The sequence below is a fragment of the Boleophthalmus pectinirostris genome, unplaced genomic scaffold (genome assembly GCF_026225935.1).
Source record: "Boleophthalmus pectinirostris isolate CB_2022bp ecotype Guang Dong unplaced genomic scaffold, ASM2622593v1 HiC_scaffold_1, whole genome shotgun sequence".
Lineage (NCBI taxonomy): Eukaryota > Metazoa > Chordata > Actinopteri > Gobiiformes > Gobiidae > Boleophthalmus > Boleophthalmus pectinirostris.
The window spans coordinates 12152749-12172453 of NW_026570970.1; the positions used below are offsets into that span (position 1 = coordinate 12152749).

Below are 19705 nucleotides of genomic sequence, written 5' to 3' on the forward strand. Positions count from 1 at the left end.
GAACAGTGCAATGTGAACTGCTCATTTGTGTTGATAATAGTATTGACTTTTTCCCCCAAGTTTTTTCCTGAGTATAAAAATGGAGTTTAGTACATTATATAAATAGAAGCCTGTACTATGAAGGAGCTCAGTGAGGTAACTTCAGGTACTACGAAGCTGGATCACTGTCTGTTCTCTGAGTGAGCACAGCTTCATTTACAAAATCTGGGATTGACAGAGCGGGTTGTGAACCTTCTTCATAGTATCGCTTATCCAGAGACGGTCATGTCTGGGTTTGTCTATCTGAGATAAGAGAAACATATCCAGGTTAGGTTCAGCTTTTTTAGAATCCAGATGAACCTATGACTGATAACCTCTGGCAGTATTTTTGGGCTGATATGTAGGGCTGATTTTGGTCATTTTGCCCAAATGATCTCATTATAATTCAGCACTAATTCATCCACAACCGTATTTACTACAAACTGTGTAGAGAGCAGCGTAGTCCCATTTTTGGAGTACCCTCTTTAGTTCTTTAGTGTTCAAACAAAGCTTTATGCAAATATTTTTCATGCACATTTATGCAGCTGGTTGAGCCAAACATAATGTCATCCTCTGCTGGAGATTTAATGCCAGTAGTTGATCCATCCATCCATTTTTTTCCGCTTATTCGGGGCCGGGTCGTGGGGGCAGCAGTTTAAGCAGGGACTCCCAGACTTCCTTCACCCCGGACTCTTCCTCCAGCTTCTACGGGAGGGACTCCTAGGCCAGCCCGGCCCAGAGACATAGTCCTCCAGTGTGTCCTGGGAGGGAGGTGTCCAGGAGGCATCCAAAACAGATGCCCGAGCCACTGCAACTGACTCCTCTGGACATGGAGGAGCAACGTCTCTACTCCGAGCTCCTCCCGTGTGACTGAGCTCCTCACCCTATCTCTAAGGGAGCGCCCAGCCACCCTGCAGAGTGAACTAATTTTGACCACTTGTATCCGCGATCTTGTCCTTTCGGTCATTACCCAAGCCTAATTTTATTTATTACCTAAGCTAGTTGATATGTTAAAAAGTACAAATATTGGCCAACCGATATATCAGTCTATTTCTAATCTAATCAGTCTGCGATTTGTTACACTGTCAATCCTCACTAGTTTTTCTAACTCTAAACTGAAAAGTTTGTACACCAAATCCACTTTCAGTTCCCTTTTTCCATTTAAAACGTGGTATTTTTATTCTAACAACAAATTCCACCTGCCTTTCAGCGCTCATGTATTTCTTTTGGGAACAGTTCTTTTTTTATTTTTTATTTTTTGTGCTTATTGCATTTCTCCAGCCTCAAATCCTCGCGCTCCTGTTTACACTTGCACTCGCCCCATTCTTGACCCCAATATTCTGCAGGCTTGTATGAGACACGCTCTTACTCACCGCCTCATTGTTTCCTATCCGTCAAAGTCACATCCCGGTATCGTCATGGTGACAGAGCAGCTAGCACCTGGAGGGCTTTTCAAATGTGCCGCAGACGTACCGGGACGCGTTATATTTAGTGGGACTTGGTTGCTAATGAACGCTGCTGGCTGGGTGCTGCTCTGTGCCATGGGAGACAGAGCGGAGTGAGAGGGCTGCTCAGGAGCGTTCGTAAATGCTTTAATTTGGGGGTTTGACCTGCTGCCAGATGGTCTCAAATGTGTTTTTTTGTGTTTTTCTAGAAGGTTTTTGTTGTCACTCCTGATTAAACTGAGCTAGCTTTTTACTGTCAAACTAATTTCACAGTTTTTGTATATATAATCGATAAAGAATAGACTATTTTGACAGCAGCGAAATACCCTGAGACTAATATCACTCATTTTCAAATTTGGGTTTGAAAATGAGAAGTAGAAAGTGGCATCTTACAAGTTTTAAAGCGGGGTTATTTTACCTCAGTGGGGTATTAATTGCCAACACATAACAGAATCTTACAGCTAACCATAAGGAGGGTTTGAATAGGGCCCGGCGGGATTTGCTTAATTACGCAAACATGCATGCATGACATCTAAAACCTCTTCAGGCATGTTTTTGATGAGGGAACAGTGTTGTAACATGGTAGAAAGATTAAAAAAATGCATTATACCCCCTCTTCTTCTAATTCTGCTCTGATTTCTTTGCATACAAAATACTATAGATGTCAGCAGAGGACACAATGACTAACCCAGCTTTATATTTTCTTAGAGGAAGGTAATTTGAGTACTGATGTTATTAATAGGCCCCGTCCACACTAGTACGTATTTGAGTCATTTTCGTTGCGGATGCAGTTTTCTTCCACACTAATCCAACTGAAAATGACTCCAGTGACAGAACGATCTGGTGTCGTCAGCTCCCACGAATTCATCTGAGTACGGATCCGGCACTGTGTGGACATCTGAAAACACTGATACGCTGATGTAGGTCTATACGCCGCGAAGTAATTCACCGCCAAAACGCTAAGAAGCTAGAATATATGTCCATTCATATATACGGTCTGTGTGTACGACCTGCAGACGTATAATCTCTGAAAAGTTTAACATGAACCATCTCCAACGCGATAGAAGCACAGAACAGACTCACCATCAGCAGAACACCCCTCTGTCACAGAAAGAACACATATAATCCACTGAGTCGTGTCCTTTAGTCCGACAGAAGCTGAATCGTATCAGCGCACAAGGAGAGAGCTGTTTTTTGAGTTAGTTTATGTAAATTAACCATGTGGTTTTCAGTTTTGTTTCTGTAAAACGCAACTCAGAAACGACGTGTGGGGACGCAAATCATTTCCGATACAGTGATATGGTGATAAGCGGATTTGTTTCAGTGTAAATGTAGTCATAGTCTGGTGATAGTGTGCAGTGTGTAGTGGGGTAGTTGCCAATGTTGCCAGTTAATGACATCACAAGGTGAAATTGAATGTTTTCAGACATGGGAGTTCAAACGAAAATGAAACAAAACACAACTCAAGGAATGTATCGTTGTTGAAACAATATTTTAATATGACTAAAAGCAAGTTGAAGTAGCTTATAAGGATGTAACAATATCCAAATCTCTTGATATGATATTATCACAATGTGCATCTCACGGTACGATATTTATTGCGATATTTTGGAGAGGCTGATATAATTGTAGATAGGACACTTATTTTGCCTTTAAAACACCCTGACAAGATTTTGGTGTGAATCTCTCACAATCCCAAAAATTCCAGTTAAAACATTTCTTCATGTTGTCTGCGCTGAAATGAATTATGGGATATGTAGTTTCCTATGTTTATAAGCTGTTGCTACTATAAAACAATGCATTTAAGCAAAGGATTTTGTAATTCGATATATTGTGACAGTCCACAGTATTATTGTGAAACGTTTGACGATACGATATCACGATATTTCGGTTATTGTTACATCCCTAGTAGCTTCTTATATTGTCTTTAAAGGAGCACTATGTAGTTTTTCTGGAGGGTTTGTGGTTTGCTACAGTATGGCATTATTCTTATCTTTTATTTATTCAACTACAGGTGCTTTCATGGCAAAAATACATTGAAAATTATACATTCTTACTGTGAGCGGGGTTGTATTTCCACAGATATGATCAGTAAATTGGCCGGGTTACACATTTTCCTTGAAGATACGGTAGATATGCTGAAAGGTCCTATATTCCACAAAATTGACTCTTGTGAGCTTTAAGCCATGTTATAATGTTGTTTCTTTATCAAAAACATACCTGGAGTTGTGTTTTGTTTCATTCACACATGTGAGTATTTATCAGTCTCCAAAGCTCAAAATGCTTCCTTCCACCTTGTGATGTAATGCTGTGATAGTTTTCATGTTAACAGCTTCTTTTATCTTCAGTACGTTCAGTAGAGATTGGAAATTCCAGGGTTGAAATGATCCATATGATTCTAGTGGGATGAAGCCGCGTATTTTCCCTGACCTCACCGCGGAGATGGCTAAGGTTCGGACCAGTTTTGGTGATGTTTGGAGCAAATTGTGGAGAGCAGGGGTGAAACACGGCATCATTCACCCAGCCACTTTGATCCTGACTAGAAAGTTTACTGACCATCTGACTATGAATGTGTCTCTGCCTTATCTGTCTTATTTGTCTTTTGTGTTTATTTTATAGCTCTACAATTATGAAATGTTTGATCAAAAGGTATACAAGTATGACACATTATGGTGAGAGGTAATGTACTATCAAATAAAGGATTGAAAATAGCCCATCTGAATATTTTAGCCTGAGAATTAAGGTTCAGGAGATTTCAGGAATTTTGGAAAGCTGTAATTTACATGTTTTGGCTATTAAGGTTTTGCGTCTACGTCACAAAACCACATGACCTGGTGTTTATGCCGCCATATTGGAGGGCTTAACTATCGATCTGGACAAATGTGTAGTATTTGTGTGCGATAAAATCTGAATTGAATAACAATGGTTTTGACCTGTGTTGCTACTGGATGTTCTGGCCGGAGTCAATCTGCTAAAGAAGGAGGCCAAAGTATCTGTCTATCGGATCCCGGCTGATAAAGATTACAAACAGAGGTGGATAGTGGACATAAAAAGAGAGGGATCAGAGCCCACTGAGTACAGTCGTCTGTGCAGTCAACATTTACTTTCTGATGAGGGACCAGCTCCACACAAACGAAGAAGGGATTTACAGTAAATGAAATGATATATACCAAAAGGATTTTTCTCGCCGGTGTACTGGCATGGAATCCCCACCCACCCCTCGTCCTCACTTTCACCGGCAAGGAATCCCCCCCACCCCCACCCCGGCCCTCTATTTCCATCGTCCTGCGTAGCTCCGGCTCTGATTCTGACCCCGATTCTACTTCCCCTGGCTCTTATCATGAACAGATGTGATGTTTGGTGATCAACAAAGATCTCACACATCCTGCGACAAAATATTTATAAGCTTCTAACCCTGTGTAGCTTTTCAGTTCTTGGTTGGTGTAGGATGATGTCAAATGAATTAAGTATTTGTAAATATCTGGATACTAAAGGTTGTGCACAGAGCGAGCGTTGATTAGACTGACAAAACTCTCCGTTGGAATTAGATCGAGATCTATTCCACAACCCAGAAAGATGACTTTAACTTTATCCCTTTCTAATGACGGTGTGGTATAGGATTTTGACCCTGTGGTGAGGTGACCCCGGGGTCAACATACCATATAGTATTTTGACCCTGGGGTCAGAATCCTTTTATGGTATATTGACCCCGCCTCTAGAATATTGACCCCCCTCTATGAAAATCTATATTTTATTAATAAAGAACTTGAATTCTATAGAAAAACTTTGAATATTAATACTATATCTGCAAATAAAAACATATTGACATATTTAAAAGTGTTTTTGAAGAACTCAGATGCATTTTATGTCGATTATAACTTTTGAATGTTAAAAATGGCTCAGTTGTTTAAACACATATTTTACTGAAAATGAGATAAGTAGTTATTAATTAGTTTGGTAATCAAAGTGATGTGTAATGATTTGGAATCTTGTTAAAATAGACAGGGCTGATCAATCGAGTAGTTAAATAGGGGATACTTATGACTATAGTGATCTGACCCCCCAATATGTTTATTATAACTCAACATTACTAAATTCAAGGTTGTTATCCTTACAAACTATTGCCTAAATTGACATTATGATTAAGGATGATCTGAACATAGCAAACTAAAAACCATAACAATGTAAAATACAATATAAAAAGTGACAAGATTGCTGTGTATATGCAATTTTAACGATACGTTACATTTACACAAAATACCAAGTCGTTCTCCATCAAAACATTCCTTAAAATACCTTAAAAGAAAGTGAATATGTAGCAATATATAATACAAGTAAATTACATGAGAAATAATGATCATATAAGTAACTACAAAAAAAAAAGTAAGGGGAGTCAAAATCCTACAGGGGGGTCACTTTACTATAGCGGTATGTTGACCCCGGGGTCAAAATTCTATCTCACAGCGACTGATCTAACGAGCTGGTGATTTCAGACACTTTTATGTTGTTTGCGCTGTTTAAAGTAGCCATGATTATATTGTAATAAACTGAATTATCTCAATCTTGGCCTCCAGTGTGGCCGCCAAAACATTAAATCTGGTGATGGGCGAATGGAGCAATATTGTCTCAAATGGTTCGACGTGTCTGAGGCCTCGGAGAAACCCTGACCTCTAGTGGACAAATTTAACCCTTGGCACGCAGGTGTCTGAGCATTGATGAAGTATTGTTAGTGTAAGACAATACTTGTGTGCAGAGCAACATCGTACTCAACAACAACAATAATAATGATGATTTAAAATAATATGTAAAGAGCAACATAAATAGCAGCTGTAAATAAGAAAATAGGTGTTACCTTGTTAGGTTGAATTAGATCAAAGTGATCCCAAACCATGGATCGCTTTTTTCCACTTGTAGATGCCATTGAAAATGAAACAAATGCCAAAAATCACCACTAACATCACACAATACTCCTCACTACCCAACATTTTTAAGAAATATTGGTGCATTTTTTATATTGTAGCAGTTTAGCGCTTGTCAAACCACAGAAATGCGCCGAACACTCTGAAGCACTCTGAGCCAATGAAACACTTCGATACACTGAAGCGATTGACACGCAGAGAGAAGCAGTAGGGAGAGGGACCGACACTTCGACACTTTGGTTCAAGTGAGCGGCTGCTGCGAGACGAGCTCCGAGGCAGTGCTTCGGAGCAATTTGTTTCAGAAAGAACGAGACGTTCTCCGGAGCTCCGTATCATTTGCCCATCACTAATTAAATCACATGACTGCCACCTCACACGCAAATCCTTAATACAATAGTGTATTATGGGCCCATTAATGACATACTGCGGAGCATTCCTGGCAAACCAATAACATTTCCAAGCAGACAGGCGGCCAGTCCTCCTCCAGAGAGTATCCAGATTTTCGCCACTTCTCGGTTTTTAACTTAATTCACTGAACTAATTTAGTGGCGTAATCTAACCAACTCTCATTCTCACACACTTTCTCTAATCCTAATAAATATTTCATAATCACATCTGTTTTCCACCAATTATCTTCGTATTATAACCAAACAAATTCCATCAAAAACACAAACAAAAAAAACGCCCAACTGTCTCTTTATTTGTTGTTATTTATAGCCGGGTTGTTTAAATTTTCAGCGATGCGTCTGTTCCCACCGGCCCCTCCACAGATCCCAGACCAGCGCCGCTTCAGATCTGAGCAATATTCCGACTAAGTTTAGACCCTAGATGGGGTTTTTTTCTGCGTCACTACCTCTCAAGACGCTTCCCAGCCCTCATTTTTCTCTTCTTATTCGATGGATATGAGCAAAGAATTCCACACAGCGATGCTCTGGCTCCAGGCTGTGTCCGATTGCTATGTTCCACTTAACCTCCTCGCCTCGCGGGTTCAGCACTAGGTTCAGTCTTGCATCATGGTCCAATCTTCCGCTTTACCGGTGGATTGGATAATAAAGTGTAATATATGCGTTGGATGTAAAGGCTAGAGGGTTGAACAGCTGCAGGGAGAGTTGTAATAGCAGCCGGAGAAGTTGGAGAAATACAAAGGTTGGATGTTGTGTGGTGAGGCAGGTGGTGCAATGGGGTAATGTTAGGATTTTTAAGGAGTATTAAAAGTGTATTGTTTTTCTAATTCAATATTGGTAAAAAGTCAAGGACATTTTTCTGTGTAAAGTCTGGAAATTTTGAAAAAGGTTGAAACTTTCCACTTTATTAAATAGAGTTTGGTAGTGGTACTGGTAGTAGTAGAAGAGTTTGAGATTTGTGATTTTTGATTAGATTTTTTGGTTTTATAGACGTGTACTTATTTGCTCGTAGGGTTGTCAAAAGTATTGAAAATCAAATATTAATCAATACCAGAACTGATATCGAAACAGATCCTCATTTGAGCAGGTATTTATTAGGGATGGGAATTCGATTAAATTTTCTTAATCGATTGTTGGGAGAATTAACGATCGATTTTCAATTAATTATTAATGTTTTTATATTAAAATGATCATCATTATTATTACTAATCTGCATAAATAAACAAAACTTTACAACATATAAACCATAACCACTATAGAGCACGTTTGAGATTATAATGTGTTTAATGCAGCTTTGGCACATTTGTTTACATTTTACACAAACAAAACTTAAACCCGTATGCCTCATTTGCATAAACTAAAAGTGCTGCTCTTAGCTCCTAGCGCAGCTCTTTATTTAACAGTCATTTTACTCACGTTGTTGGTCACTATTTATTTTTGCTACTGTTGTGATGAAAAGACTGAAAAGACTCTTTTGAACTCATGCACTTTATGTTGCAGTAACCGGGCTACTGTGTGTACATGCACCATGACGGGACACTGATGTGCATGTAAACACACTCACTGAGTGGTACAGTGTCTCTGAGGAGGAGCCAGAGCCCAAACGTGGGATTGTGAGGCCGCAACTCCAGTGTTTGTGCTGTCAGACGCAGCCTTGTTTCCTTACGCTACTCACAGCAACCTACATTCAGTTTGTCAAATAAGAATGAACATGATCGATGAAATTCTTAACAATCAATTATCGATTAATCAACAAATCATGCCTATCCCTAGTATAGATACTAAAAAAGTCCCATTAACAGGACAGAAATGAGCCTTTCCTGAATAATTTTAGAATGATCTTGAGCTATATCAGAACAAGTATGCTCCATTGCATGCATCTAAGTACTCTACTAGACAGTAAAGGCCTTTTAAGATGAAAAAATTACATTAAGCCCTTCCTCACCTGACCTAAAATCTACTGAGAACTTTTAGGCCCTTCTTAAATGGGTGATTTACAGTGAATAGTGTTGTTGTAGGCTGTGGTTGTTTCTGCACAAAAGTTAATTGTCAACAGATCAACAAACTGACAGACTCCTGGAAAATGTTCATTTTTCATTTAGTTGTGTAATAATTCTGCATGTTAATAGTTGCCCAATAATTGTGCACACATAGATTTTTTCCTAAGAAAGCTAAAACTTCACTTTTACTTTCTTAAATATTCAGTTTTAAAGTTTATTAACATTTTGGATTGACCCAGAGGACTGTATTATAAAATTAATTCTTATAAATACAACTTGCCTAATAATTATGCACACAGTGTAATTCTAAAACTGATATTCTGTTGTCTAAATAAAGAGTGTTTTTATTGTCATTGTAGCATCGAAATTGTTTGAAATTTTAGTATCATGACAGCACTACCTACAAGTTATTGCAAACTTCCTTCCAAATGAAATCTTATAAAAAGAATGATCGCACAATAGCACTGGATCCTATGAATACAAATCTTTGTCAACAACTTCCAGGTATTTCAAAGTATGTATGTAGGGATTAAAATATATATAATCCATAATCATTTCTTATCTGTGTCCATAGATACGGGGAAAAACAAACATAAGTGTTGATTTGACAGATAACAATTGAGTTTAAAGTTAATTTAATACAGAAATGCCTGGTCTGTTGATGGTATTTTTGTGTATTTAGGTGTTTCCATGACGTTCCATAACCTTCTTAAACAAACACTAGTTGGAATTTTAACATTATAAAACCGAAAAGTCTGCCGAAGATGAACCAAGATACTCTATTCACTGTAATATTGTTGTGTGCTGTGGTATATATAGCATCTTATGTTGTTTTTGTGTGTTTCCAGGCTCAGATTTCCAGTGCACCACTCACATCATGCCGGTGAAGAATGAGGAGGGCATAGTCATGATGTTCATTCTGAATTTCGAATATGTGGTGGACGAAGGAAGTGACAACTCCACAGAGAGGCTAAGCCCCACGTCGCCCACCAAGTCCGACCAGAGTGAGTATAACAGATTTAATTTAAAGGTCATCAAAAACATACTCAGAGTTGTGTTTTTTTTCATTCACACATTGAGTAATCCTGGTTTATATTAGTCTGTCTACATCTCTAAAACTCAAAATGCCCTGCTTCACCTTGTGATGTCATTTAGTGGTAGTTTTCAAATCAACAGCTACCTTTTAGAGTTTGCCAATAGAGCCCTGCACTCCTGTGGGACCTGACACAAAACAGTGCGGCGCGGGACACATTTTGAAAGCTCATTGTGGGCACGGACAGGATCGGGCAGGTGGGATGATAACCTGCAGTCCCGCAAACTAAATTTGAGTGCAAAGTAAAATATACAAATGATTAATGTATGCCTATCATACATAATTTGAGCTGGATATTTTATTTGGAATTAATAAAATCATTATAAGCAGCCTAAATTTGCGGATGTGGCCTAATCTCGCAAACATTTTCCGCTTCTCCGTGTTTGATAGAGCTTAAGAAAGCGAACATCCCCATCTTGCGGGATTTGCAGGCGGGACTGGAACAAAATATCGCAAATGTGGGCAGGAACGGGATGAAATTTACAATTCTTTGCGGGCGCGGGCAGGAGCGGGACTGAAAAGTCTGTCCTGCGCAGACCTTTAATTGGCAATTCCAGGGCTGAAATCCTCCAAATGATTCTAGTGAAGGTGTATGCAGTTTTGAAACACCATGAAGCACTTCCTGTATTACCGCATGACATCATAAGGTAGAGCAGTGTTTTCTGTTTGAGAGAGGTGTGTGTTTAACGTGTGTGAATGAAACAAAACACAACTCCAGGTCTGTTCAACATTCTAACATGACTTAAATCTCACAAGAGTCAAATCTGTGTAATATAGGACCTTTAAATACCTAAAAAATACTTAAATATGTAGAGATCTTGGAGTAGATTCTTTAGAAGAGAGTAAAAGTTAGCGCTCGTCTCACATCAGATGTATTGTATTGCTGTTGTATTGTTACTCCTCCTCACCATCAGGCTCGTGGAGTTCTGGACAGAGAGGAGATGCAGAGCTGCTAAAATGGATACTCTGATTTCAGCAATGATGCACTCACTCGGGGGACTTTGTTTGTCTATGTTATGTGATACACCTGCTGTCGAGTTTAATTTTGTTTGATTTAGGGATGTCACAATATCACATTTGAAAGAGAGAGAGAGTAAACATTGCAGTTTTACAATTATTTACAATTATCAGCATTATGACAGCGGGGAAATCTTACATTTTCATTCACACATCACTATTCCTACAGTATGTGGCTATAATTATAATAACTTTCTAAATAATAATAATACATCTGTTTTATCTTGCACTTTTCACTCTAACACAAAGACTAAAACAAGGACAGGACAGATAAAAACAGTAATGAGGAGCAGTCATGTGTGGAAAAGGTGTGTTTTGAGCAGTTTTTTGAAGGTGTTTAGTCAGTCTGAGTTTCTGATGTGAAGGTAAAGGCAGTTCCAGAGGGTTGGGGGTGGGGTGGCCATGGCAAAGGCTCGGTTCCCCAAGGATTGGTGCTTTGATTTGCCTGTGGGAGTGAGAAGGTTAGAGGTGGGGCTGGACAAGGTCGGTGAGGTATGGAGGGGCCTGATTATGGAGTGTTTGTGGTTCAGTGGATTTCATGTCACATAAGCAAACAGTTAAAAGCACTTTACATTTTGGTTTAAATTAAAGTTGTTTTTTCTTTTCTCTGAATTAATTAATTCAAAATTTCTGACGTGTTACTTATTAATAATGTTAAAATCTTGCTATTCATATGCTGAATTTATAACCCTCAGTCATAATGTTTTAACCTTAAAGGGACAGTTTTGAATTTTGGACATTTTGGACATTTTGGCCTCATTTCCTAGTTAGCGTTAGAGTGTTTAAGACGTGTGGAGACACTTTTTAAAATATTCCATCCAGTCCTTGTATTTGCAGAGGTCGCTGGTGCTAGGCTAGTGCATGTCAATGGCCATAGTTATCCTGCCGCTAAAAACAGTCTTACGCACTCCACAAAACACCCGAAAGCAAATCTATTATTACTTCAGACTGTCGATGTAAATGTCTGTGTTGATATAATAATTTTAGAAGTAAAACCAACCTTGCATTTAAAGGATTTATGTCTGAGGAGCAGCATTGAATTGTACTTCCTGATAGAAAGGTTGGCAGCGGCGGACTGATATATGAGAAAATAGTCACTCAACATGTGACGATTCATGCGATGCAAGGTTAGTTTTATTTCAAACATTATTCTATCAACACAGACATTTACATCAACAGTCTGGTGTAATAACAGTTTTGCTTCGGGTGTTTTGTGGAGTGGGTAAGACTGTTTTTAGTGGCAGGATAACTATGGCCATTGACATGCACTAGTCTAGCACCAGCGACCTCTGCAAATACAAGGACTGGATGGAATATTTTAAAAAAGTGTCTCCACACGTCTCCAACACTCTGGCTCACAAGGAAATGAGGTCCTGTGTCCAAAATACTGAACTGTCCCTTAAACATTGTCTTGAAAAGTAAAATTATGATAAACAGAACATACAGTCTTAATTTCAGTTACAACTACATTATTTATTTGTGCGTACATTTGCTTTTTGTCTTTAATATTTGTAATAGTAGTAGTTTGCCATTTTAGCCTGGTATAATGTTCCAAATCCAAATTTCTCACCACCACAACTATGTTTGTTAGTAATTTCTCTAAAGGTAAAGTGATTGGTATAGTGTTTTGTTTGTGAGCATACATACAACAAAAATGTCTACTCAATTTCAGGGATTTAATACACTTGGGGGAAGCTAAAATGAATATTATTAAAATGCAGATGTCTGTTGTTATACAGGGTCTATTAGCTAATAGAAATTGAGAATTCAGGTTCAGTGTTTGCGGATTTTTAAAGCTATTTCCATTAAGAATACCTTGTAATCGATAGGAAAAACTGTCTCTTGTTGTCTTGTAGTACATTCCAGAAAATAAAACCACCAATAACGTCTCAGCCCCCACATCGCTCATTTGAATCCAAAAAGCCTAGCACTCAAATTAATCCCAAATTAGCTTTCCAATCCACACCCAAACCACTGAAACACACACTTTCAGTTGTTCCAATAAAACAAGGAGAGCCCTAGTTATAGCCATTCGCGCATAATTATTTTCATGAGCGATGAGTAATAAACTGGCTATAATGAGTGTACACCTTGGGGCTGAAATCCACCTAAAAGAAACTGCTATTTGTCAGGTTGTGTTTAGTGACGGCGTGAACCTGCCTCAAACAGAGACAGTCGGAGTGGAAGAGTGTAATTGAGATAATTTAGTGAAATGGCCCTGTGGATCTGCTATCCTAATTAAGCACCAGGGAATGTGATTGGACTGTCTGTGTGACCTACAAACAAGCCCATGTTAGTGCCATGATGGGCCAAGCAACACAACAGAGATATATGCAGGTCACTATAAACCAGAAATGTATTATTTATTATACCAGTGGTGTAGTGGGATTTTTTAAGTGGGGGTACGTGACTCATAATGTCACCAGTGTGATGAACGATCGAACAACAGGTCTAAACCAGGTCTAAACCAAGACTAAAACAGGACTAAACCAGGACTAAACACCAAGTCTAAACCAGGGCTTAACCAGGACTAAACCAGGTCTACACCAGGTCTAAACCAGGTCTAAACCAAGACTAAAACAGGACTAAAACAGGTCTAAACCAGGTCTAAACTAACACTAAACAGGGTCTAAACTAGGTCTAAACCAGGTCTAATCCAGGACTAAACCAGAACTAAACCAGGTCTAAACCAGGTCTAAACCAGGACTAAACCAGGACTAAACCAGGACTAAACCAGGTCTAAACCAGGACTAAACCAGGTCTAAACCAGGTCTAAACCAGGACTACACCAGGCCTAAACCAGGTCTAAACAAAGTCAAACCAGGTTTAAACTATGTTTAAACCAGGACTACACCAGGACTAAACCAGGACTAAACCAGGTCTAAACCAGGACTAAACCTGGTCTAAACCAGGACTAAACCTGGTCTAAACCAGGACTAAACCAGGACTTCACCGGGTCTAAACTAGGTCTAAACTAGGTCTAAACCAGGACTACACCGGGTCTAAACCAGGACTGAACCAGGACTAAATCAGGTCTAAACCAGATCTAAACCAGGACTAATCTTGGACTTGAGAGTGAGAGGTGTAAAAGTGCGATCGGGCGATGGCTGTGCTGAGCCCCATGGGGCGTGGAGCTTTGCACCAGTCCTTTCCCTGCGGTCACCCGACAGTTTCCCATCCCGACACTCAGTCCTGGTTCAGTCCTGGTTCAGTCCTGGTTTAGTCCTGGGTTCAGTCCTGGTACATCATGTCTCAGTTCAATATATGACAGTAGTGGAGATATCATGAGTTGTTTTCGCCATTGCCAATAGCTCCGGTTTGACATTTAAGTTGTAGCTATTTTATATTTGTTTGTTTTTTTTATATCTCTCATCGGGAGAAGTGGCCACGTGCACTACACCCCTGTATAGTACCAAGGAATATGACCAAAAAAATTTACAAATTTACAAATTTTTTTCCATCAGTGTGCTGGAAAAACTAATCTAGCATGAATTAAAACGTGCTGTGATGGAAATGTTAATGCTGTTTCAAGTAAGTTTGACTATCACAGATTTATTTACTGTTAAAAACTAGATTATAACATTTTTTGTATGCCCTTTGTTAAAGATCTTTGGTTTGAAAATGAACAATATACATAGAAATACTCTTTAAGTCTTTAATCCTGTATTTTTCAACCTTTTTTGAGTCGCACCTTTGTGGTTGAGAAAATTCTGATCAGATCACACCGTTTAGAAAAAAGGTTGCAGAAATGTGTCTGTGTCTGGTTCTTTGGCTTTGGGAATAGTGGTGGCTGTGCTTTTTTTCTGATGCTGAAATTTGCCTCGGAGACTCCAGAAATGTAAATGACTCTACAAATCATGTGAAAATCTGTTAACTGAAAAGATGATTAGACTAATGCTACTTTAACTCTTCTAAATATTACCAAATTATTGCTGTAGAATAAAGTGTAGTAGCCCGCGAGTGGATGAGAAGAGGCACGAGGTTGCAGTTTAAAAGCAGGACAGGCCTATTTACCATCAGTACAGGACCCAGCACCCAGAAACATGAACCCTCAAGACACTGTGATAGTTTTTTCCATTCCAGTCTCGTTTAGTCCAGTCTATGCTTCTGTTGTGGGGATTATTATACCTCTGATAATGTACGCCAAGATAACAAGGACTGTGCAGTTTCTCTGTACTCTACACATTTATTTGATTTGCTTATTTGACAAGAGACATTGCACAGTAATCAACACCAAACAATGTTAATGTGCTCGGGTTGACTGATTTTAACTCATTTCATCAGTAGTCTTAAAGGGGCAATCCGGAATTTTGGACATAGGACCTCATTTCCTAGTGAGCTAGAGTGTTGGAGACGTGTGGAGACACTTTTTAAAATATTCCATCAACTCCTTGTATTTGCAGAGGTCGCTGGTGCTAGGCTAGTACATGTCAATGGCCATAGTTACCCTGACACTAAAAACAGTCTTACTCACTCCACAAAACACCCGAAGCAAATCTATTATTACACCAGACTGTCGATGTGAATGTCTGTGTTGACAGAATAATTTTAGAAGTAAAACCAAGCTTGTAGCTGAAGGATTTATGTCTTGAGCAGCAGCAGCAAGTTGTACTTCCTGATAGAAAGCTTGGCAGCGGCGGACTGATACATGAGAAAATAGTCCCTTAACATCCGCCAATTCATGCGATGCAAGGTTAGTTTTATTTCAAACATTGTTCTGTCAACACAGACATTTACATCAACAGTCTTGTGTAATAATAGATTTGCTTTGGGTGTTTTGTGGAGTGGGTAAGACTGTTTTTAGTGGTAGGATAACTATGGCCATTGACATGCACTAGCCTAGCACCAGCGACCTCTGCAAATACAAGGACTGGATGGAATATTTAAAAAGTGTCTCCACACGTCTCCAACACTCTGGCTCACTAGGAAATGAGGCCCTATGTCCAAAATTCCAGACTGTTCCTTTAAAGTGAATACAAGCAAAAACCAAAAATCACAAAAATGCTGAATTACGGTTATATAAAAAGGTTTTCAAATCAATTTAAAAAATTACGAGTAAGTGAACTGGATGATTTTGAATCAGCCGAAAAAGGGAACATTTCTATCTTGTCCTAACACACAGGTCAGGTGGTTGTATTACTCTTCATTTTGTTCTTGTACGAGAAGAAGGAACTAGATTACGGTATTTTGTGCATTACTCATATTAATATCCGGCCTCTTTGCTGTTTCTTGTGATTTTCCATTTTCTCAGAGCAAACGGTGTATTTTAGCCCCGTCTAGTCGTGCTCGCCGCTCTCACTCAGACTCGTGTGGGCTCCAGTGCATGTGAGTCAGTGAGCCCCCGCTAACATGCCTAATGAGAGCTGATTGGCTGTGTCCCGGTTTGAGGATGTGGACGAGGGGGGGAGGGCATACGTGATGGGGAAGACGTGACGTTACATTAGACTCTGGAACATCTCACTCGGAGCATGACCTTAGCTCTGCTCTGTGTCTTTGAGAAGTATGAGGCAGCTGGGCCATGAATGTAGAGCAGAGAGAGTTGGCCTGGACTTTTAATTCTGCCTACTCAGTGTCTTTGGTGTTACAGTAGAACACAACCAAACTCATATAAGGAAAACAGATTGTCTATGTATCCATGGGCTTTAGAATGGTGAAAAGTAGGGCCGTTGCCGTAGAGATTAACAATTTAAAACAAAATATGATGAAAAAAATCCTCAAAATGTTGCATATATAAAAAGTTGAAACCCGTAAATTCAGACATTGTGGAAGGAACAGTGGCTTTACTCCGAGCTTGGTTGTCCAAAAGTGCATGGATGTGCGTAATGGTGAATTATATAATTTTTCTACTTGTCTGCCACACTTTCCATGGAAGTATAGTATTTTAATGCCATACTGTGGAACATTCCAGACAAAGCAATAACATCTCCATGGAGTCAAGCAATTTGAAATCATCTTAGCATTTTTTTGTCCAGCATACCTGCAGATTACAAGACCTTAAAACCAAATTAATCCAAATAATGCTTTCCACTAGCCAGGCTGGTGCCACCTAGTGCCTCCGCTCAATTTCATTTCTCTCCAGCGACTAGGTCAGGAATTGGATATGCTACACGGTTTGCAAAAACCCCTGAAGTGCGAGTCCGGGCACCAGGAAATCAGCAAAGAGCCAAACATTCTGTGTTGGCAACAATTCCCGAGATCGAGGATTTAAAGCTGGAACAAAGAGAATGTTTGGTGAAATTTATCAAGGGGAAAGACATTATTGTCCTTCTTCCTATGGGATTTGGGAAAAACTTAATTTACCGGTTAGTCTCGTTAGTGGCGCATTACATATGTCATGACCAAATAGCAGCGATGGTTAAATGAAAAAAAGTACCCGCCTACCGTCGAGTGAACGAAATCTAATGCTGCGAGGTCAGACATTTCCACGAATGATGATTAATCGAAGGCCTGGTTTAGACCCTGATTCAATCCTGGTTATTTTCTGTTGTAGACCTAGTTTAGTCCTGGTTTAGTCTGGTTTTAGTCCAGTTTTCGTCCTGGGATCACTCCTGGTTTAGTCCTGGTTTAGTCCTGGTTCAGTCCGTACGCATTGCAAAAGTGCGGCATCTCGATCAACGTTTCTTCTGCTAAATAAATAATGCCTGTGATGATGGATTTTAGACAGTAGTAGTCACGCCGGAAACCCGCGGGTATCTGACCCGGTGCAGGACTCTGTTATGATGTAAGTTTCTGTGATATCTGTCCATGTACACTGAAACTTGATTTGAAAAAAGTCGTGAATGAAATCAAAATCGCAATATCTGCCAGAAAAATTGCAATTAAATTTTTTCTTAAAATTGTTCAGCCCTAGAAAGGAGCATTGACTCTAAATCAAGCTCCCCTGAAGGTTATTGGTTCATTCTTAGCTCCGACCATATCATGCGCAGTCTCATTAGCTCTTGAGCAAGACACTTCATTTACCTTGTATGTGCAAATATGGTGTTTGAGTGTGTGATAGTGTTTGCAGAAGCTGTTGACAAAGCTTGGAAGCCTTTTTTGTGTGGAAATCTTACAAAGTTTTTCATACATTTGTAGCATAAAATGTTCTCTTTGAGTAACTAAAATCCAAAATTTATTCTACATAAAAATTCTGGGTAGAAGTTCCATCTATCTATCATTTTTAGAATCCACAAACTCCTCAATTTGGTGGTGAAACTATTCTCCAACCTGAACAAAGCCAACCATCCATCTGTGACGAAGAACTAAGGCCTTGAAGAGCTGGATCTGCTGCTTCACTTTTTGGCTTTTGAACCAGTCCAAGACCCACCAACAGCCTGAGTTGATAAGCCAACGTGAGCGCATCTGCAAGAAGCTGATAACAATTTCTCTGGCTCCAAAATTGGATTTTTATTGACCTCGACCAGAAATCTAACCATGAAATAAAAGAACAGATCCCAGAGTCCAGCACGCATTTGGAACTCCTATGTGATAACTCTTGGCAACGTGTACGATTTGGACTGGAGTGAGTCCCTGACTGCCATCTGGTGGTCATCCAATTCACCACATTTGCAAATCTTTTATTTTGGAGCTCAAAGGGTATCAATCAGTGTTTTCTGAAGTTTAGGGTTGTCAGAAGTATTGAAAATGAGTTACTTATCAATACTTCATCTTGTATTGAAACTAGATACTCCTTTACAGGTATTGATACTAAAAATGTCACATTCAGATGACAGAAATAAGAGCACATAGACTAGTATATGCCCATGAACCACTCTGGAACCTATGCGGATGAATGTGGGATTACACAGATATAAGACCACAAAATAATATAAACGAAAGTGCTATGAATTAATGTTTCAATGGAATTCTATTGTCCAACTAAATAGTGTTTTAATTTTTTTTTTTTTTTTAAAATCATCATGGTATGGAGTCTATAGCCAGGCTGGCGCCACCTAGTGCCTCCGCTCAATTTAATTTCTCTCCAGTGACTAGGTCAGGGATCAAAAACACCGGAAGTGCGAGTTTGGGCACCAACCAAACTGCGAAAAGCCGTATATTCTGTGTTTGCAACGATTGGCGAGATCGAGGATTTAAAGCTGGAACATAGAGAATGTTTGTTGAATTTTACCAGTGGGAAAGACGTTATTTTCCTTCTTCCTACAGAATTTGGGAAAAGCTTAATATACCAGTTAGCCCCGTTAGCGGTGCATTACATACGTCACGACCAAATAGCAGCGATTGGTTAAATGAAAAAAGTACCCACCTACTGTCGAGCGAACGAATCCTAATGCTGTGATGTCAGACAGTTTCTACAAATTGAAACCGGCTGATGAATCAGGCGTGGAGTCTATTCCTTAAATTCAAAATCAAGTTTGAAATTTCTTATTCGTACTAGAAATAATACATGTACCAAAAAACACATTTAGGGTACAATGTTTTACCTCTATTTTGTGCTTGTATGTGCTTTATTTCCTTTTGTTTTCTTATTGTTTTTATTGTTTTATTTTGAAAAACGAATGAACGAACGATACACGGATTCAGAAATCCACCTCGCACATGAGCGAACAGAAGACAACTTCGAGAAAGCTCATTGTCTTTTCGATGGTGCGTCTGCCCCTTAGTGGTGGTTGTTTTCTGCGCAGATCACAGATTTCTCCTCACATGCAGAAATAATTTGCTTGCTCGCAGTTAATATCTACACAAAATACTTTGAAATACTATGAAATACTTCTACTACGAAATAATACAATACGCCTGAATGCATGTTTTATTGTGATTTTGACACCATAGACGTCGCCAAACTTTATTAATCCACAAGAAAAATAATTTG

General features: G+C 39.2%; 1 protein-coding gene across 1 annotated transcript in view; it reads left to right on the plus strand.

The window, feature by feature from the left end:
* The window catches only part of LOC110163939 (potassium voltage-gated channel subfamily H member 7), a 167697-nt gene that overhangs the window by 53490 nt on the left and 94502 nt on the right, over nucleotides 1-19705 (plus strand). The window contains exon 3 of the mRNA XM_055151197.1: nucleotides 9635-9790. Coding sequence (XP_055007172.1) covers nucleotides 9635-9790 — 156 coding nt within the window. The remainder of the gene's footprint in view (nucleotides 1-9634; nucleotides 9791-19705) is intronic.